Source organism: Erythrolamprus reginae, chromosome 1 (assembly GCF_031021105.1).
Source record: "Erythrolamprus reginae isolate rEryReg1 chromosome 1, rEryReg1.hap1, whole genome shotgun sequence".
Classification (NCBI taxonomy): Eukaryota; Metazoa; Chordata; class Lepidosauria; order Squamata; family Dipsadidae; genus Erythrolamprus; species Erythrolamprus reginae.
In genome coordinates this window covers 89,468,956-89,488,255 of record NC_091950.1, presented here as the reverse complement: position 1 = coordinate 89,488,255, position 19,300 = coordinate 89,468,956, and the positions used below count along the sequence as shown (strand labels likewise).

Sequence of the window (19,300 nt, the reverse complement as noted above, 5' to 3'; positions counted from 1 at the left end):
ATGCCAAGTGTATCGGTGGTTATTGAAATGGATGTCCATGTGCCACCTCTATGTTGGTTGAGGCAGGCAGGATTCCCTTGGGTACCATTTGTTGGGGGTCAAGGGAAAGGTGGGGTTTGCCTTCTCTTTCTTCTCAAGATCCCCACAATTGGTGGGCCATTGTGTGATACAGAATGCTGGACTTGATGGGCTTTGGCCTGATTCAGCATGGCTCTTCTTATGTTGTTATAGATGGGGAAAGATATATGGTTAGGGAGACTTGCAATATTTTTGTGGTTATTGTAGGCAGCTACCAAGTACCCAAAATGTGATCATGTGACCACAGAAATGCTACAACAGTTGTAACTTGGAGACTGATCATCAATCCCTTCAATATAATTTAGAATTGTCACTGAATTAATGGTTATAAGCTAAGAACTACCTATACATTATTCTAACTTTATCATTGTTTAGGGTTTACGTAGACTGTTCTCATGCATAGATTTGTGAATGATGAACAACTAATAAAACAATCAGCATTGTGGATTTTAATCATATTTGTTAGAGCAGATTCTATATTCACACATTAGCTGGGAAAAAATCTAGAATAAAGGATATTTTATAATATTTGAGAGTACTGTAATATGCAAAATTCTTAATCTTGTTTCATTTTATTTAAACAAACAGATTTGACAGCTGATCGGAAGACTTTTCATCTGGTCTCCATTGATTCCTTTGTATCCATTCAGCCCTCATTGTCAACTGCACAGGAGTTATCAAGAGACAGTACTGATAAAGTGTGCCTATCTAATCAGCATATAGATCCTTCTGGGTCTAATGCATGTGACACTGAAATGGCTTCTCTTGTCCCTTTGCATTCACACTCCTACAGGAAAGATCATAGACCCCGAGGTGTGCCAAGGACTTCCAGTTCAGCTGTTGCATTTCCAGATGTGTCATTAAATGACTTTCCTCTCTATCAGCAAAGGCGGGGTCTGGATACTGTCAGTGAATTAGAAGCTTGCAAACCTCGAACAGGATCCAAAGAATCATTAGCTGAGAACTCATGTATATCTGGTATATTTCAACTAGATGATATTCTAAAATGTAGCAGTCCACAGCTGCTAGTCAAAAGCAGCAGGCGTAAATCCCTACAAACAGATAAAAGTGTGGATAGCCTGAGAAGCCTGAGTACAAGAAGTAGTGGCTCAACAGAGAGCTATTGTAGTGGGACTGACCGTGACACCATCAGTACTGTCAGCAGCTATAAAAGTGAGCAGACAAGTTCTACTCATATAGAAAGCATGTTGTCAGACCATGAGGTGTCACCTAAAGAAGAGAACGAAAGCAGCAAGAAAAAAACCTGTGCTGTTGATCCTGAGGACTGTCACATTGCTACTAACAAAAGGACGAGTAAGGAAAGAACTATAATTGAAGCTAACACCAGCAGTTGCATTCAAGTAGAAGAATGCCTGAATGCATCAGAGGAGATGCACAATCAGAAGCCCCTTAGTACCTCTGCTTCTGAAGAAGCAAATAAGAATCCTCATGCTAATGAACTAACAACACAAGCAGAACAGTCTCCCGGAAACCCTACTGTGAAAAGAGATGAACATAAAGAGAAACCTTTGGTGGTTGACTCAAGAACTTTTCAGGAAATGGTAGAAAAGCAAAAAGAGGGGGATGTGCGTCCTAAATCCTGTAGTTTAATCCATCGGACAGCTTCAGCTCAAAAATCCAGCAGGAGAAGGACAGGGAAAAAACGGGCGAGTAGTTTTGACACAAGCCGACACAAAGAGTATATTTCCTTCCGAGGGGTATCTGCTACCAAGCCCCACAGTGCAGGTTTTTGCCACGATGAAGACTCAAGTGATCAAAGTGATTTGAGCCGAACGTCAAGTATGCAGTCAGCCCACCAGTTCAGCAGTGATAGCTCTTCCAGCACAACTTCTCATTCCTGCCAGTCTCCTGAAGGAAAATTCAATGCCCTAAAGACAAAATATATTGCCAAAGAGAGAGGCACAGACTTGGAAAATTCTTACAAAATTCACTTGGGTACTGATGTGATTGTCAAAAAGCATTCAGCCCGACAGACTCACAGTACAAACAGTGCCAAGAGTCGGACCAGGGTATTAAGTTTGGATAGTGGTGCAGTAGCCTGTTTGAATGATCCAAATCTAATGATGCCAGATACAATAAAACAATTAACAACTTCTAAATCTGACTTAGAGGCCAAAGAGGGAGAGGTGCTTGATGAGCTATCTGTGTTGGGAAGGGCTTCACAACTAGAATCAGTCACTCGCTCTAGAAATAGCTTACCAAACCAGCCTATGTTTACTGAAAGAGAAGATCAGGAGAAGGGAAGCATTGGTAAGTAACTGGAATACTTAGATGTAGCACTGTCTGTCAGTGGCTGTTGCTCTTTACATAGTCTACATTGGCTTATAAAAACTTCACTTTTTTGCAGGTCATCTATATTATGGGTGTTTTGCATTTTGAGATCATTTTGTGCTAATGATATTTTGAGTTCAATTAACAACTAAATAGTACGGCATTGCTATTTCTAATATTGGATCCTCAACACAAACTGAGGCAAGTTGAACAAATACAAACTGTACAGAATTGTTGAGGTTGTTTGGACACATTGGAATATTGAAAATGTATTGATGCTTTCACAAAAGGGATGTTTTGGCAGACCTTATCTCAAACACCCATTTGTCAAAAGACAAACTGGTGAAGTTATTCCTGGCTATCAAAGAATATAATCCCTACGACCCCTGGTTATCATTTATTTTCTGAACTAGTGAACACTTTTCTAATTTTTTTTTTTAAAAATGAAAGTCATCAATTGTATTCATTTTCTAAGAATTGCTGTGATTAAGATAAATGAGACCAATATTAAGGCCTTAATGCCAACCAATTACAGCCTATTGGCAAAAAGATCAATTTTAAAAAGCCATGCAGGATAGGCAATCTGACAGGTGCCCAATGAGGCATCTTGGTATCCAAGTATATGATGCTTTGTATTTGTCACCTAGTAAAATAGTTATTTTTATCACGTTTCATCTGTAACAATAAGGTAAAGTTGAACATAACATTTGCATTCTACTTCTTAAAGCTCTTAAATATGTGTAACATCTTTCCTTTGAAGTTTTTCTGTTACATCTCTTTGTGCTATTGTCATGACTGAACAAAACACAGGTTTCTTTTGTAGTGTGGTACCATCTGGACTTTTTGTGAATCCCATAAGTTAGTTCTTGATATGTGTGTGGTTTCTTCAGTTCAATTCCTATATTGCTTTCATCATCACCAAATATTCCAGTGGAACATGGTTGCAATTTACATTTTAATCCTGAATTAGTGCAAGTATTAAACATATAAAATGTTTTTCTGTTGAGTCACCTGGTATACCCAAATATGGGAGGGAGCATACTGCTTTCTTTTTCTTCCAGCCCCACTCCAGGGGCCATCCAGGCTACAAACCATATTTTCAAACTTACAAAAACCTGATAAATAAAGGGAGACTAGTATAGATCTATTTCAAGCTATTATATCTCTCATCAGCTAGCCATACTCTTCTAGGATTTGAACTTGGACTACTTGCCTAACAAGTATCTTTATCAGTTCTTTGTTAAATCTGTTTGTGTGTGTGTGTGTGTGTTTCTGAATTTATTTATTTATTAGATTACTATGCCGCCCATCTTGAAGCTACTCAGGGTGGCATACAACATAGTAAGTATAAACAGTCTTCGGACAAGGGCGGCATACAAACACACAAACAAACAAACAAATAAACAAATAAATAAATAATATAAATAATATAAATAATATAAATAATATAAATAATATAAATAATATAAATAAATAAATAAATAAATAAATAATATAAATAAATAATATAAATAAATAATATAAGTGTGTAGAAATCTAATAATTTTTTTAAAAATATACAAAATTAGCAATATTCTAAAACCCCATGCACAGACATCCACATTCATCCAATTCAATCATTCACAACATTGGCCGGAGACAATCTCGTCGCTCACGGCCCCCATGCCTGCCAGCAGAGGTAGGTCTTCAAAGCTTTGCGAAAGACCAGAAGGGAGGAGATGGTGCATATCTCCGTAGGGAGTTTGTTCCAGAGGCCCAGGGCCATCACAGAGAAAGTTCCTCCCCTAGGCTTCACCAGACGACATTGTCTGGCCAACAGGACCTGGAGAAGGCCAACTCTGTGCTACCTAATGGGACGCTGGGATGCACGAGGCAGAAAACAGTCCGTAAGTAGTCTGGTCCTAAGTCATGTAGGACTTTGTAGATCATAACCAGCACTTTGAATTGTGCCTGGAGACCAATTGGCAACCAATGCAGCTCACGGAGTGATGTCGAAATGTGGTCAGATCTTGGTTGATTGCCCACAATAGCTCATGTGGCTGCATTTTGCACAATTTGCAGTCTCCAAACACTCTTCAAAGGCAGCCCATGTAGAGAGCATTGTAGTAATTGAGCCTTGAGGTGATAAGGGCATGAGTGACTGTGAGAAGTGATTCCTTATCCAAATAGGGCCGCAACTGGTGCACCAGGCATACCCATGCAAACGTCCCCTCGCTACAGCCGAGAGATGGTCTTCTAAGCTCAGCTTTGAATCAAGTGGACACCCAAGTAGCAGACCCTCTCTGAGGGGGGCAAGGACTCCCACTCCCCCACGTGATGGATGGACAGATGGAATTGTCCTTGAGAGGCAAAACCCATAGCCATTCCGTCTTCTCAGGGTTGAGTCTGAGCCTATTAACATCCATGTATGTTTGTTTGTTTGTATGTATGTATGTATGTATGTATGTATTACATATGTACTCATGCACGCACACAAAACAAACAATTGATAAAGAATATAATATATACGCTCTTTGTTCTCTCAGTATCTTGGCCAATGCTTCTGAAGATTAAGTAGATTTTTCTTTCTCTAAAATGGCTGTTATTTGATTCTTTCAGTGCATTAGGTGCTAGTTAGCTATTTGCTTGATAGCTCTGTTCAAGTTCTACTTTAGGGCACTTTTAAACATATCTGACAGTCAAGAAAACTAAAGTCTTATTAGTGCAGACAGTCCTCGACTTACAACAGTCTGCTTAGTGACAGTCACTGAAAAAAGTGACATGACCATTTTTTTCATTGACGATCCTTGCAGCATCCCCATGGCCATGTGACTTACATTTGGATTCTTGACAACTGATTCGCATTTATGACAGTTGCAATGTCCCTGTCTCACCTGATCATCTTTTGCAATGTTCTGATAAACAAAGTCAAAGGGGAAACCAGATTCAATTAACCAACTGGGAGAAGAAAAATTGTAAAATGGTGCAAAATTCATTTAACAAATCTTTCACTTGGAAACTTGACCTTTGGGCTGGATTGTCATCGTAAGTTGAAGACCTCCTGTGGTATCGGCATATCACAAGTACACCACCACCTTCCAGTTTAGAAATTCTTGCAAAATATGCTTTGTATAAACCTGAACTTTCATATAAAGTTGCCAGTGATCAAAATACAACTTAGAACAAAAGGGTGGCAGAAAGCAAAGCATCTCCAATTGACGGTTCTGATTTGTAAGCATTTTCTCACTAGTATTTTGTATGTTTTTAACAATAAATAGTACCAGTGAATATAACTTATAACTATAGCTGATACATTATAATTATAACATATTATAAATAATATAACATGCTCTTCTGTTGATATAACATGACCAATTAATATAACTGTTAATAGAAATCTGAAGTGAGAGGGTTTCTGATAACTTATATTGACTGGTTGTTTGAGTTTAATTAGCGTAACATATTTATATATGCTGTATTCATATGTATATTTATGTGTGGGTGGGTGAGTGGGTGTGACTTTTTATAATATTTGAATTTTATCCTACTTTGTTTGCCAAAATAGCTGATGCTTCATATTTAAAGTATTTGCAGTTAAATGGAAAGACAATCACTGTTTTTTTAAACTTATGAAATATTTGTTTCAACAATATATAAGTTTAAGCTAACATCACGATTAGTGATGCAGAAAGGCTTATTCTAGCAATTATCAGAATTGATAATGCAAAGAGGCTGAATTTAAAATAGAATTTTTCTGCATTTATGATATATTTGTTTTCTTCTCATATCTTAATTATTAAGATTACCACTCCAGTTAAATTGTTTCCATGTTCATCTAATTAATAAAATATCAACTTCAATTTGATATTCCAATTTCCACTACCGGTATTTTGCTGATTGGATCCAAACATAACAGTGCTAACAGGCCAAGTTAGGTTATGGAGAATTCTCTGCTGTTTTGCGTGGCTTTTTCTATCATGATTCAATGTGGGCTTGTCAAGTGTAATTTGAGTTATTTGTTGTTAACACACACATTAACCAGATCTAGGTTGCTTTAAAACTGAAATAGCAGAAGAGGAAATCTCTCTGATCTCATGAGATTCATGATATGCATGAACTCGTGATTTATTTGTTTATTATTTGGATTTCTAGGGCACCCTTCTCCATAGACTCAGGGCAACTTACAAAACAAGAATAAATACAAATAGAACATATAAGAAACCCAAATGTTAAAGCACATCTAAAAACCCCACTTGTTAAACAACAATCATCCATCATTTATTCCATCACAATTATACATATGGCCGGAGCAGGGTATCGATGCTCAACAGTCCCAAGCCAGCCGGCAATGGTGAGTTTTTAAAATCTTATGAAAGGCCAGGAGGGTGGGGACATTGCGAATATCTGGGGGAAGTTGATTCCAAAGTGCCAGAGCTGCCACAGAGAAGGCTCTACCCCAGGTCCCGCCAGGCGGCATTGCTTAGCCGAATGGACCTGGAGAAGACCAACTCTGTGGGACCTCACCAGTTGCTGGGATTCATTAGGCAGGAGACTGTCTTGTAATTAAACTGGTCCTAAGCCATGTAGGGCTTTATAGGTCATGTCCAACACTTTATGACAACAATTGGACACAATTCATTATAATACAAACATTGATATTTATACGATAGGAAGAATTGTTTTGCCCCATCCTCATTTATCTTTCCTATAAAATATTGTATTTTTCTTTGTATAAGATGCACCCTTCCCCCCCCCTAAAAGCGGGTGGAAATTTATTTATTTATTTATTATTGAATTTTTATGCCGCCCTTCTCCTTAGACTCAGGGCGGCTTACAACAGATTAGCAATAGCACTTTTTAACAGAGCCAGCATGTTGCCCCCACAATCTGGGTCCTCATTTTACCTACCTCGGAAGGATGGAAGGCTGAGTCGATCTTGAGCCGGTGATGATATTTGAACCGCTGACCTACAGATCTACAGTCAGCTTCAGTGGCCTGTAGTACAGCACTCTACCTGCTGCACCACCCCGCTCTAAATGTTGGAGTGTCTTATACACAGAAAAATACGGTAATATATGTTCTCTGAGAATATGGTAACAGAGTCAAATTATTATTTTTTCTCTCATTCCAAGAAAAGTTTCAATTATCTTAAATTCAAAATAATTTTCCTTTTGGGTAAATATTGTAATTTATCCTCTGTAAAGAACTGATAGCCTTATGCCCACAGTAATGGTCGTGTTGGCTTATTCCAGTGATGGTGAACCTATGGCATGGGTGCCACAGGTGGCACGTGGAGCCATATTTGCTGGCACGTGGGCTGTTGCCCTAGCTCAGCTCCACGTGCATGTGTGTGCATATTTTTGGCTCACAGAGACACTCTGGGAGGGCATTTTTGGCTTCCAGAGAGCCTCTGAGAGGATGGGGAGGGCGTTTTTACCTTCCCTCAGCTCCAGGGAAGCCTTTGGAGCCTGGGGAAGGTGAAATACGAGCCTACTGGGCCTATTAGAAGTTGGGAAACAGGCTGTTTCTGGCCTCCAGAGGGCCTTCAGGGGGGGTGTAAGACGCTGTTTCGCTCTTCCAAGGCATTGAATTACGGATGCGGGCACTCGCGCATGCACGATAGCACACGCCCACACTTTTTCGGCACCCGAGGAAAAAAATGTTCATTACCACTAGCTTATTCTATGTAACCAATCTGTCATTCGTATCAGCCAAAAGCAAACTTTAGGAATTAATTGCTGCCATTTAAATTTAGGTCAACATGTAAGATACAAGTTACTTTATGTTCTTCTGTAACTTGCTGGAGCTGAGTTAGAAATGTGAAACATTGTAGGAAGTTGAATAAGAGAAGCATATGCAGCAGTATTCTCAGAAGAAAAGAGATTCAGATTTTATTTCCCCATAGTACTGAGCATAGAAATGCAAATCTCCTATTATCCTGTCAGCTTTAACAATATTTTTTTGCAGGGTAATAACTACTCTGGGTTTATTTGCAAGGTTTAGTTACATTGTTTCTAACACTTGCTCCACTTGTAATGAAACCTCTATATTCTTCATTACTTTCCAAATTGTAAATGTTGTTCTTGGTTCTATTTGCAATGTACATGTCAACTTGTTGGTATATTTAAATTCAAGGGCTAGAAAAAAATGTCAAAATGAGTGTGTTCATGGATTGAAGAAGAGAAGCAAATATAAGACATTTAAGAAACAATATGATAGCACTATTTTAAAATAACATAACAAAATTCATTCTTTCCTTAAAATTATTTTCTGGATACAATGCCAGTTTAGTTTATGTTCAACATTGGGAAAAATAAAACCAACTCAAGTTGCTTTTTTAAAATAGCCTTTCCTCCCTTTTCTACCTTATATGTTAACTTGTGCAGTACATAATGAGAAGATGTTTTGCCAGTAATGTTTTCAGATATCTTAGAATTCAGCTTTTAAAATCTACAATTTTCTCTCTTACTTCTTTAGATCCGTGCCTCCTCCATGGTTTTTGTAAAACAACAAATTCACATAATATAAAATTCCTTTGGGGAAAAAATATATTAAGACTGGGAAATAATTTAACAAAGGGCTTTCATGAATAATTTACCTAAATCTGGAATAAAATTCACCTGTTTGAATTTTAAAATATTCATAAGATTTAGTTAAGATTCATGAATATGGTTGAAAAAGCCAGGAATTAAATACGATGTAATTGTTAATTTTGAGAAGACATAAAAATTGTTATGTGAGATTATGATTTTATATATACACACACATACACCAGTAAAATGTGACAATCTATTTTGAAAAGACATACTCTTATCTAAAAGAAGCCTATATAATTTATTCAAACCTATCTATTACATGTTTCCTGTCCAAAGGAACAAGAAGGAAAGAGTACCATAATGAATGAGTGATAGACTGAGTGAGGAACCCAGAACAGATAGAAATGTTTCAGTGCTCGGTATGATGTATATTTATTTAGTTAATATAATTTGTATGTAGAAACATAGAAACAGAAGACTGACGGCAGAAAAATACCTCATGGTCCATCTAGTCTGCCCTTATACTATTTCCTGTATTTTATCTTACAATGGATATACTGTATGTTTATCCCAGGCATGTTTAAATTCAGTTACTGCGGATTTACCAACCAGGTCTGTTGGAAGTTTGTTCCAAGGATCTACTACTCTTTCAGTAAAATAATATTTTCTCATGTTGCTTTTGATCTTTCCCCCAACTAACTTCAGATTGTGTCCCCTTGTTCTTGTGTTCACTTTCCTATTAAAAACACTTCCCTCCTGAACCTTATTTAACCCTTTAACATATTTAAATGTTTCGATCATGTCCCCCCTTTTCCTTCTGTCCTCCAGACTATAAGTACTTTTTTATTTTCAGGGGAAATTTCAGTTTATGATAAAAGCATGTAAAATTCAATAAATTTCTGGAAATAAACACACAAACAAACAAATAAATATTGATATTTTATATCACTAGGGACAACTGCCCATCTTGATAGCGAGAGGAAGGCCAAGCTGGATGTATATGACCCCAGTTGTTGATAGAAATGCTTTGTTTCTGAGGCCTGCCTGATCTCAGTATAAGATTCTGTGGTGGATGGACTCCATGAAGTTTTGTTTATCTACATGCTGTTATTCATTTCCTTTTTAACTGAGCTATATTAATGGACAATAAACAATCTAAAGCATAATTTTTAAGGACAAAAATAGATATTAAAGAGAGAAGAGTTGCGTGCAAAATTAGTTTAACACATCCATTATTTGATTATGTTGATGCTATCCATTCAGTTGTGTCTGACTCATGATGATTCTATGGGCCAGGTCTCTCCTATCTCCTATCTTCTTGCACTACATGTTCATCCCATATTTAAATGCTGTATCCTAACTTTCTGATAGAAATACAGTATATAATAAATGAAGCTGATTAAAAGTATTCTCTATCAACTCTGCCAAAATAGCTACAGTGATTTAGCAATGTGAATAAACATAATGAACAGTTTTTCTTTTTTTAAATGAACATGCCTGGATTCTGAGCACTTAATGATTATCCATAATAGTGTGGCACTACCATACCATTCATACTTGCATAATTTGGGATAATTTTGAGAGTTCTCTTGGGGGGGGGATTATTCCCATAGTTTTTGTTTGCATCAGTAGCATGTATTTTCCAAAATACAAAGTGTAGTGTTAGTAGCTTTTTTATTAGTGGGATATTGCCTGCAAAGCATCTTTCTGTTTCACAAAATGATTAATTCCTTCTGGTAGCTTATGTTTAGTTCTACATTAAACTTCTGTGAACTTTGGCATATAATACATAGTTTTGGTGAAGTCAGAAGAGTCTTTTGATGATATATCTATTTTATGACCTATGGTACATAATTTCTAAGAAATGCAACTCTGGCTGCTTGTAGGAAAAGCCAGCTATGTACAATGTGTTGCAAGGACGTGCTCTCTTTCAACTGAATATGTTTATGTATGGCTTAGAGTGATGACAATTCATAATTAACCATGTATCCAAAGGTGCAATGACTTGTTCAGCAAACTATTGAGTGTCATTCTGTTTAAATCAAGCTGTGTTTTTCATTTTTTATGAATGTAGGCAGTGTCTACAAATTCAGATCCCATTTCTCCAAGCTAATCAACACCCTCAGAGGCTTGTGCTCTCCACCACTGAAAGCCATTAAGATATAATGATTAAAATATTGGACTGGGATTGGAGGTGACCCAGTTCAGTTCTTTATGGCCTAATCTATTTTTGTTTTGGTTTTGAGGATAAAATTGGTGGTGTAGTAAAAATAAGGTATGTACATTGCCTTGAGCTGTTGCAGAAAAACAGAATAATAAAATGGAAATCTAGAATGTAGATACATGTAGTACTCAGTAGTGTCTAAATTAGAAGATTAATACTGAACTTTGGCTTGGTAACAATTGAACTGATTCTGCATTTTTATTCTCCTACCATGATTGGCCACAGCTTTCAGTAAAAAAATTGCATTGATCTGATGAGAGTGGATTTAGCTTCTGAACGTTACTTCTTTCGAAGTAGAATTCAGTAGCGGTTTCAAAAGTAATATTTTATTTATTTCCGTTTGCAAAGCCATAAATGCTGTTAAAAGTGGAATACAAGTCTAAGTGCTATTGCTATTGTTAAATACTGAAGCCAAAGTATATACAGCTATTTCAGTATAACTACATGCTAAAAAGTGTGGTTCCTTTCTTCTTAATCTGTCAGAATCAGCTAACAGGAATCAGATAACTCTGGTTCCAAGGAAGGCAGGAAAGCTATTTTCGGAAACATCCAACAGCAATATTTTAAAATCCAGTTACTTGAACTTCCTACTCTTCGCTCCTCTCCAAGGATAATCAGTGGAATAAGTTCATTACCACACAGATCCTCATGGGGTTTCTATAAGTCTCTCCTTAAAGAAGATATTTTTAGATTCAATGTAAAAATAATTAATTACTTGAAATGCATTTTCCAAATATATGCCATATATTTCCAGGACAGGTTGGCTTACTAATTAGTTGCTAGAAAACAGTTCTGAAATATTTGGAAACTTGAAAGAACAGGTTAGGGATAGACTGTCCTGGAAAAAAATAATTCTGTGTGGTTGCTAGAACCTGAAAATGATTTAATGGCAGATAACAAAAACAAGATAACATCAGAGAATTCACATTCTCTTTTGTATATCATAATTACATTTGTTGAGAGGAAAAAGAGCAACCGATAATTTTTTTTTGCTTACATTTTACACTTCTAGAAAACTAAAATCTAGGTTCAAAGAAACATAACATTTCTTTCAATGACTCAAGGGGGAAATTTAAGGTTCCCCCTCCCACCACCACACATACCCACATTCTTACCCAGCAATTTCAATTTTAGTATAGAATTGTCTATAACTTTTAAAGAAAACATTGTGGGGTCCATTTAAAAAAATAAACTGTTATGTAATTCAGACTTTATTTGAAATTAGGATATATTTTCAGTGGGTGCTTAAAACTATTGATGTTGTAGAATCAATTTTTTAAAAAAATTGACTTAAACCCTCTGTCTGAAATAAGAAAACCTTAGCTGGATACTTGTTAAGTTGACCATTCCATACTCAGTTTTTATTTGGCAGTGAACTAAAATGATCAACTGATTTGCAGGAGAAAGAAAATTTGTGGGAATAACATTGGATGGTGTAAACATTATTGGTCTGAGGTTCAATTTGACTTGGTCTGTCTTGATGCAGCAGCACAAGCCAATGAGGAAGCAGTCACAGTTCGGCGTGAACGCAGCACATTTAGGCGTCAGGCAGTACGGCGCCGTCACAATGCAGGGAGTAACCCTACCCCTCCTTCATTGCTCATCGGCTCTCCCCTCAGGTATGGTATTTGTGTTCCACCGTATCTAACATGCATGCAGCTGATCACTGCTCCCAACTCCCAATGGTGTTGTAGGCATGCTTTGTTCTGCCTTTTCCCCTTACCCCCACCAATCAAATTCCTTAAGCTGTTACTGCATGCATTTGTGATATTTTTTCAATTGTGCATGTGTACACTAGATGGTTCATTATTTTGTCCATCTTTTCAAAATTATTAGTCCGCTAAAAGTCATCTAAGACAGCCAGAATGCTAACAAACTGATCTAAAATTAGCTCTTTCATTTAAGTTTAAATTTTTTTTCAATGATTACTTTTTTCTACAAATATTAAATGTAGAAATTACTTTAAATAATTCAGGAGCTCTCAGTTAGGGTGGTTAAGCCAATGCAAAACAACAGCAACAAAATATATTAAAGTAGTCTAATATTTTTGGTGACATTATCAATATATTCACTTCCATCTAGTCTTTAAATGTAAACTATATCAAATTTTAAAAATACTAAATCCATATTTCCGTTTTAAAATCTGTTAGCTATTATATTTAAACAAATAATAAATATAAATCTCACTTAATTGTACAGATTTCATAAAAATATGTTCTATTGTAAAATCTTAAATAAGTTTTAGTTGTGATTGTGAAGCACTGCTGTAACTTCAATATTTGTATATCTCACAGTTGTCACAGATTTTCTGTTGTATATGCTACTGAATCCACATAAAAGGCAAGTGTCAAGAGAAAAAAAATTACTGGTGCAGTGTTGTAAAAATATCCAAATGCTAAAGCATCGGTTGAGGTGCTTCAGATATTTATAAATACATATATTTTTCAACTTGGAAGCCAGTTTGTTAGAGTGGATGCCAATAGATAACTAGAGTATTTCTCTCTTAACAGTTACTTCTCGTTTAAGTTATTCCTGAGGTTTAAGTCGCCCTCTGGAACCTTGTGTGATAGGCTGGCAATGAAATGGGGGAATCAGGAAAATTCAGCAATGCTGTTCTATTCTTGTAAAACATAAACATAGCATTTGAGAGGATTGAGAAATTATGTAATTGGAACAAGGAGAACAGTTTTAAGTTTTTCTTATACTCCATCAGTTTCAGGTTTAAGTTTGTTCGTTAATTTGTACTTTCCCACTTTGTCTACCAAATTTAATTTTAACCAATTATGTAAAATTAGAGGCATCTAAGGAAAGGGCAGGTGGTGTCTACAGAATGTTCTGGGAAGACATAAATATGGTTCCAATAGAATATAATATGAATATCAAGGTTAAACTATGGAGTACTTGGTACTCTGAGTTTGGTTGGTTGTTTGCAGACATTTCATTACCTGACTAAGTAGCATCATCAATATTAGTGAATGCGGAGTTTGCTCCCTGTTTTTATATATAGTAACTTCCCTGACAGCGTGATGTGGGTGTGGCTTTCTTCTGGTAGTTTCTTGATTGTTTTCTGCTTAATTCTTTGTCTGATGTTAATTCCTGATTACAGTATCTGGTGTTTTTGCTACAAAGAATATATTTTGATCTTTTTGTTTCCTTCTTCAGTATTTTTTTTTGGGGGGGGGGGTCTTTTTTGAATGGTATGTAAATAAGTTTTGTCTCTAAGTGTTTATTGATAGCTGATTTGTCTGAATGCCAACTTTCAATGAATTCCCTAGTGTTGAATTTGACTTAGTGTTGAATGCTTATAGTTGAAAATATTGTTAATTCTGTCTGTTAGTTAAATTATGAGATTAAATTTTCATCTTGTCTTCTGATTGCTAGTTAGTGCATTCTCCTAGTCTTCTGCCAGTCTGTCTTTGTTTGGAGTCTTTGGGCTAATGGGTCTTCTGGTTTACTTCAGATTTGAGGGGGGGGGGGTTAATTGGTTTGTGTACTACGGTGATGTTGTGCAGACCCAGAACTAGCAAAAGAATACCGCTTTCAGGTTTTATATCAAAGATTATAATACAGTATCTAGAAACTAGCACTCCTAAATGTACAACCAAAAATATGGACAACAACTTTGTCATAATAAAAAAGTAACAACTAGAGAAGACACATGAAATAATCAACAACATCTTCAAAAGAATAAAATTCACAAAGGATAGTGTGGATATTGTCATCATCAGGAGAAATAATGGCAAATTAGAAAGAAACACAACTCTATTGAAAAGCAACCCACACTAATCATTAACAAAGTAACAACCCCAAATCCCTCAATAGGAGCTGGGTAAGATATTATTCAGGTGTTTGATGATGTTCGTCCATCGTGTTAGAGTTCCTATCCCTGAGCAGTAGCAAAAACATAAGTTCATATAGGATAAGGGAATTCTATACGGAGAAGAGAATTCAGACATTCAAGGTTCTTCTACATAAATATAGCTCCATTCAGCTTTTTGGAATCTCTTTCCTGATCTGACCTTGAAGGACTAACTTCAAATTCCACTGCTTTACATAGACTCATAATTTTAATGGGAATCCATTTATGTGAAGAGAATTTTCAATGGTGGGCTATTAAATCTATTGAGCTTGGTTAATATGATAAAGGCACAAATTTGATTCAGCTTCTCTATCTTTTAGACCACAGTTGGTTAATTCAATAATGGGATCAATGTTCCATTTTTCACTCTACTATTGCTAATTTTAATTTAGAATTCATTTAAAGTTATGCTGTTCTTTTAACAAAAAAGATCTCATTTACTGATAATTCTTATCTATTTCTTGCCTATTTCTTGTTACGACAAAACGTCTTTCTCCAAAAGAAGACTTTTTGGGAACATAAGAATTAGGTCATATTTAAGTATTGGGTAGTAGCAATGTTTTTTTTCCAAGTGTCTTCAGTACTTTAAAGAAGAAAAAAGTCGGTAGATTACATGTGTTAAGTAAGCAATGGGAACAAAATAAAATAAAGCAACCTTTCTAACATTTTCTTCTTACTGCAACTATTTATTGAAGTATTTGATTTCTCATTTTTAAATATTCGAAACTTGGTTAGAATATTCCTCAATCATAAATTAATGAACTTCCAAATTCAACTATGCAGTTGCTCTTTCACTTGAAAGATACTACTACATTACTGGATAATATACTACACCCTAAATTTAGATGGGCTCCTAAATATTTCATCAACTTGGGAAAATTGTCTGAGCTCGTTCCAGCTTGTCTTCCATACAGTTACAACATTCTTTAAATTTTAGTTAAAATTAAAGCTATTTATCTTCATTTGAGGTAGCTAGGCTTTGTTGTTTTTTCCTTTAACCTCTGAAACAAAATAAAAACTATTGCAGACAACCCAAAAATAAAGAACCAGACATGCAGGAATCTGAATTAATCTAAAGCATAGCACTTGCTATCAAGCCAAATACTGTACATTAACTAGCAGTAACTGCTTTAAGTAAAAGTTTCCCAGCTCTAACTTGGTGAAATTTAAAATGTCTAGAGTTCAGCATTAGTTTTTGTATGGCAACCAGAGCCCAGCTTATTTATCATACAAAAAAAAAAAAGAATTGTGGCTACTGCCACAAATAACAATGTTTTTAAGGACCATGGAAACTAATACTGTTCTTGCTGGCTTGCATGTTGCATGGTGATACTTTATGTCCATTGAAAATGCACAGCTACATGATACTTTGGTTGGAAATATTCTTCTACAGGATTTCTTACTGAGTATAATTTCTCATATTTTGTTGAATATACAGTATTCTTAGGGCTCTTTTAATAAACTTCATGGCTTAAACTTGTAGAATTGGTGATTTATGAATTTGCAATTTTTGTGCAACAGAATCGAGTACCAAAGGCCTGAGAGTAAATTATATTTATTAAAACTGTACAGTTTTTAAAACTGTATTCCTGAAGGCTTTTGCTAAGTAATGTCACAAAGCCCCCCCCCCCGCTAGACTAAACCCCACGACTAAATAGCAGGAACATTTCCCAAAGAGTACCTATCTTCATTTCTGTAAGAGTTATTTTAATAAATTTTACTTTTATGTGAAATATACTTTTTAAAAATTGATGTTACAATAGACTAATAATAATAATAATAATAATAATAATAATAATAATAATAATAATAATTTATTAGATTTGTATGCCGCTCCTCTCCAAAGATTCGGGGCGGCTCACGACAATAATAAAACAATATTACAATGAAACAAATCTAATATTAAAAACATGTAAAACCCCATAATTTAAAGCCATGCAGCACACACATACCAAACATAAAATATAAAAGCCTGGGGGAGGTGTCTCAGTTCCCCCATGCCTGGCGATACAGGAGGGTCTTAAGTAATTTGCGAAAGACAAGGAGGGTGGGGGCAGTTCTAATCTCTGGGGGGGAGTTGATTTCAGAGGGCCGGGGCCACCACAGAGAAGGCTCTTCCCCTGGGGCCCACCAAACAACATTAGTCGACGAGACCCGGAGAAGGACAACTCTGTGGGACCTTATCGGCCACTGGGATTCGTGCGGTAAAAGCGGTTCCGGAGGTATTCTGGTCCGATGCCATATAGAGCTTTAAAGGTCATTACCAACACTTTGAATTGTGACCGGAAACTGATCGGCAGCCAGTGCAAGCCATGGAGTTTTGGTGAAACGTGGGTGAATCTGGGAAGCCCCACGATAGCTCTCGCGGCATCATTCTGCATGATCTGAAGTTTCCGAACACTTTTCAAAGGTAGCCCCATGTAGAGAGCGTTGCAGTAGTCGAACCTCGAGGTGATGAGGGTATGAGCGACTGAGCAATGACTCCCTGTCCAAATAGGGCCGCAACTGGTGCACCAGGCGAACCTGGGCAAATGCCCTCCTCGCCACAGCCGAAAGATGATGTTCCAATGTTAGCTGTGGATAGAGGAGGACACCTAAGTTGCGAATTATTGAGGGCGTCAATAATTCCCCCCCCCCCCGGGTAATGGACGGACAGATGGAATTGTCCTTGGGAGGCAAAACCCACAGCTACTCCATCTTGTCAGGGTTGAGTTTGAGCTTGTTGACACCCATCCAGACCTCAACAGCCTCCAGGCACCGGTTGATGGTATCAAAAGCCGCTGAGAGGTCAAGAAGCACCAGGCCACAGCAAGAGACTCTGCCGAGCTGTGGACGAGTGAATCTGGCAAAAACCCCAAGCGCCCTCTGAAAGCCCTCTGGGTCCATCAGGCGTCTGGGGCGGAACCACCTAGTCGGTTCCGCCTCCCTTCGGGGGAGGATTGGAGCCAGGAATTTAAGCCGTAGTAGAAAATGGTCTGATCATGATAAAGGCAATGCTTCTAAACCCCTTAATCTCAGACCATTACTCAATTGCTCCGAGAGGAATACCATGTCGGGGGGGGGTGTCCCCTCGTGAGTCGGACCCTGAACTACTTGAGTCAGGTCCATGGCCGTCATGGTGGCCATGAACTCCTGTGCTAACCCAGAGGAACTGCCGAGCAATGGCAGATTGAAGTCCCCCATGACAATAAGTCTGGGGAACTCCACCACCAACCCAGCCACCCCCTCGAGCAGCACAGACAGGGCAGTTGACACTCAGCTGGGAGGCAGGTACGTAAGCAACAAGCCCACCTGAACCCCTAAGTCCAACTTCACAAGGAGGGATACAACCCACAATCTCAGGAGCAACGAGTCCACGCAGGCAGAGGTTCTCCTTGGCTATAATAGCCACTCCTCCCCCCCCTTCCCTGGGGTTGAGGCTGATGCCATACCCGAAACCCGGCTGGGCAAATTTCCGAGAGAGGAACTCCTCCCTCTGGGCCCAGCCAGGTTTCGGTCACACATGCCAAGTCAGCCTCCTCATCCAGGATCAAATCCCAGATGAGGAGAGCTTTATTTGGTATTTAGTTACATTTAACCCTCCGCACCCCATAAATAAATGCACATATACATTTTTTTCTAAGGTTTGGGAAAAGATAATGATAAAATACACACTAACATTAAATAACTTCTTCATTCTTATATTTGCATGTGTAGATATTAATATTATATTGCATGTTTTTTTTAAAAAATGAAAAAATATTTTAAACAAAAACACTAAATAATTAAATTCTATATTTTGACCCAGGTTTTATGGAGTAATGCTGCAACAAGCAGAAAGTCAAGGCTTTAAAAAAAATTAAATTATACCATAGTTCTAAAAAATATGGTTATCCGTTTTAATGGATTGGAATGCAATGTGTTACTCATTTGTAGATGGTTCTTTAAAATATATAGTTGGTGTTCAGATCTTAATTTATTTTACTGAAATATGATAGTAAGGATACTATTAGATTAATGGTAGAATTACTACAGTTTTAGGAATTATACATATCGAACATATGGAATTTAACAGCATGTATTGCATGTGTTCTATAGTATTATTAGTCAACAGTTTTGAAATTAAAGCTATTTTTTTCATAATTATTCTTAATGTAAAATCTCCTATAATATTTTCATGGAAAAGTTCATTTGAATCTATTTCCCAAATACAAGATTTATGGAAGAACCAGTTAAGACATAAAGGAAACCAAACATCCTGACATCTCCAAGACCGCCTTCTGCCGCACGAATCCCAGCGACTGGTTAGGTCCCACAGAGTTGGCCTTCTCCGGGTCCTGTCGAAAAAACAAT

At 37.0% G+C, this 19,300-nt stretch overlaps 1 protein-coding gene across 4 annotated transcripts in view; it reads left to right on the top strand.

The window, feature by feature from the left end:
* The window catches only part of PCNX1 (pecanex 1), a 116,562-nt gene that overhangs the window by 27,426 nt on the left and 69,836 nt on the right, over positions 1–19,300 (top strand). For 3 of the 4 annotated variants that reach the window (XM_070758419.1, XM_070758428.1, XM_070758409.1), the window contains exon 6: positions 667–2,349. In XM_070758419.1, the coding sequence (XP_070614520.1) occupies positions 667–2,349 (1,683 nt within the window). Of the gene's footprint in view, positions 1–666; positions 2,350–12,595; positions 12,729–19,300 lie in introns of all 4 variants that reach the window. The other variant, XM_070758437.1, reaches the window with a different exon arrangement.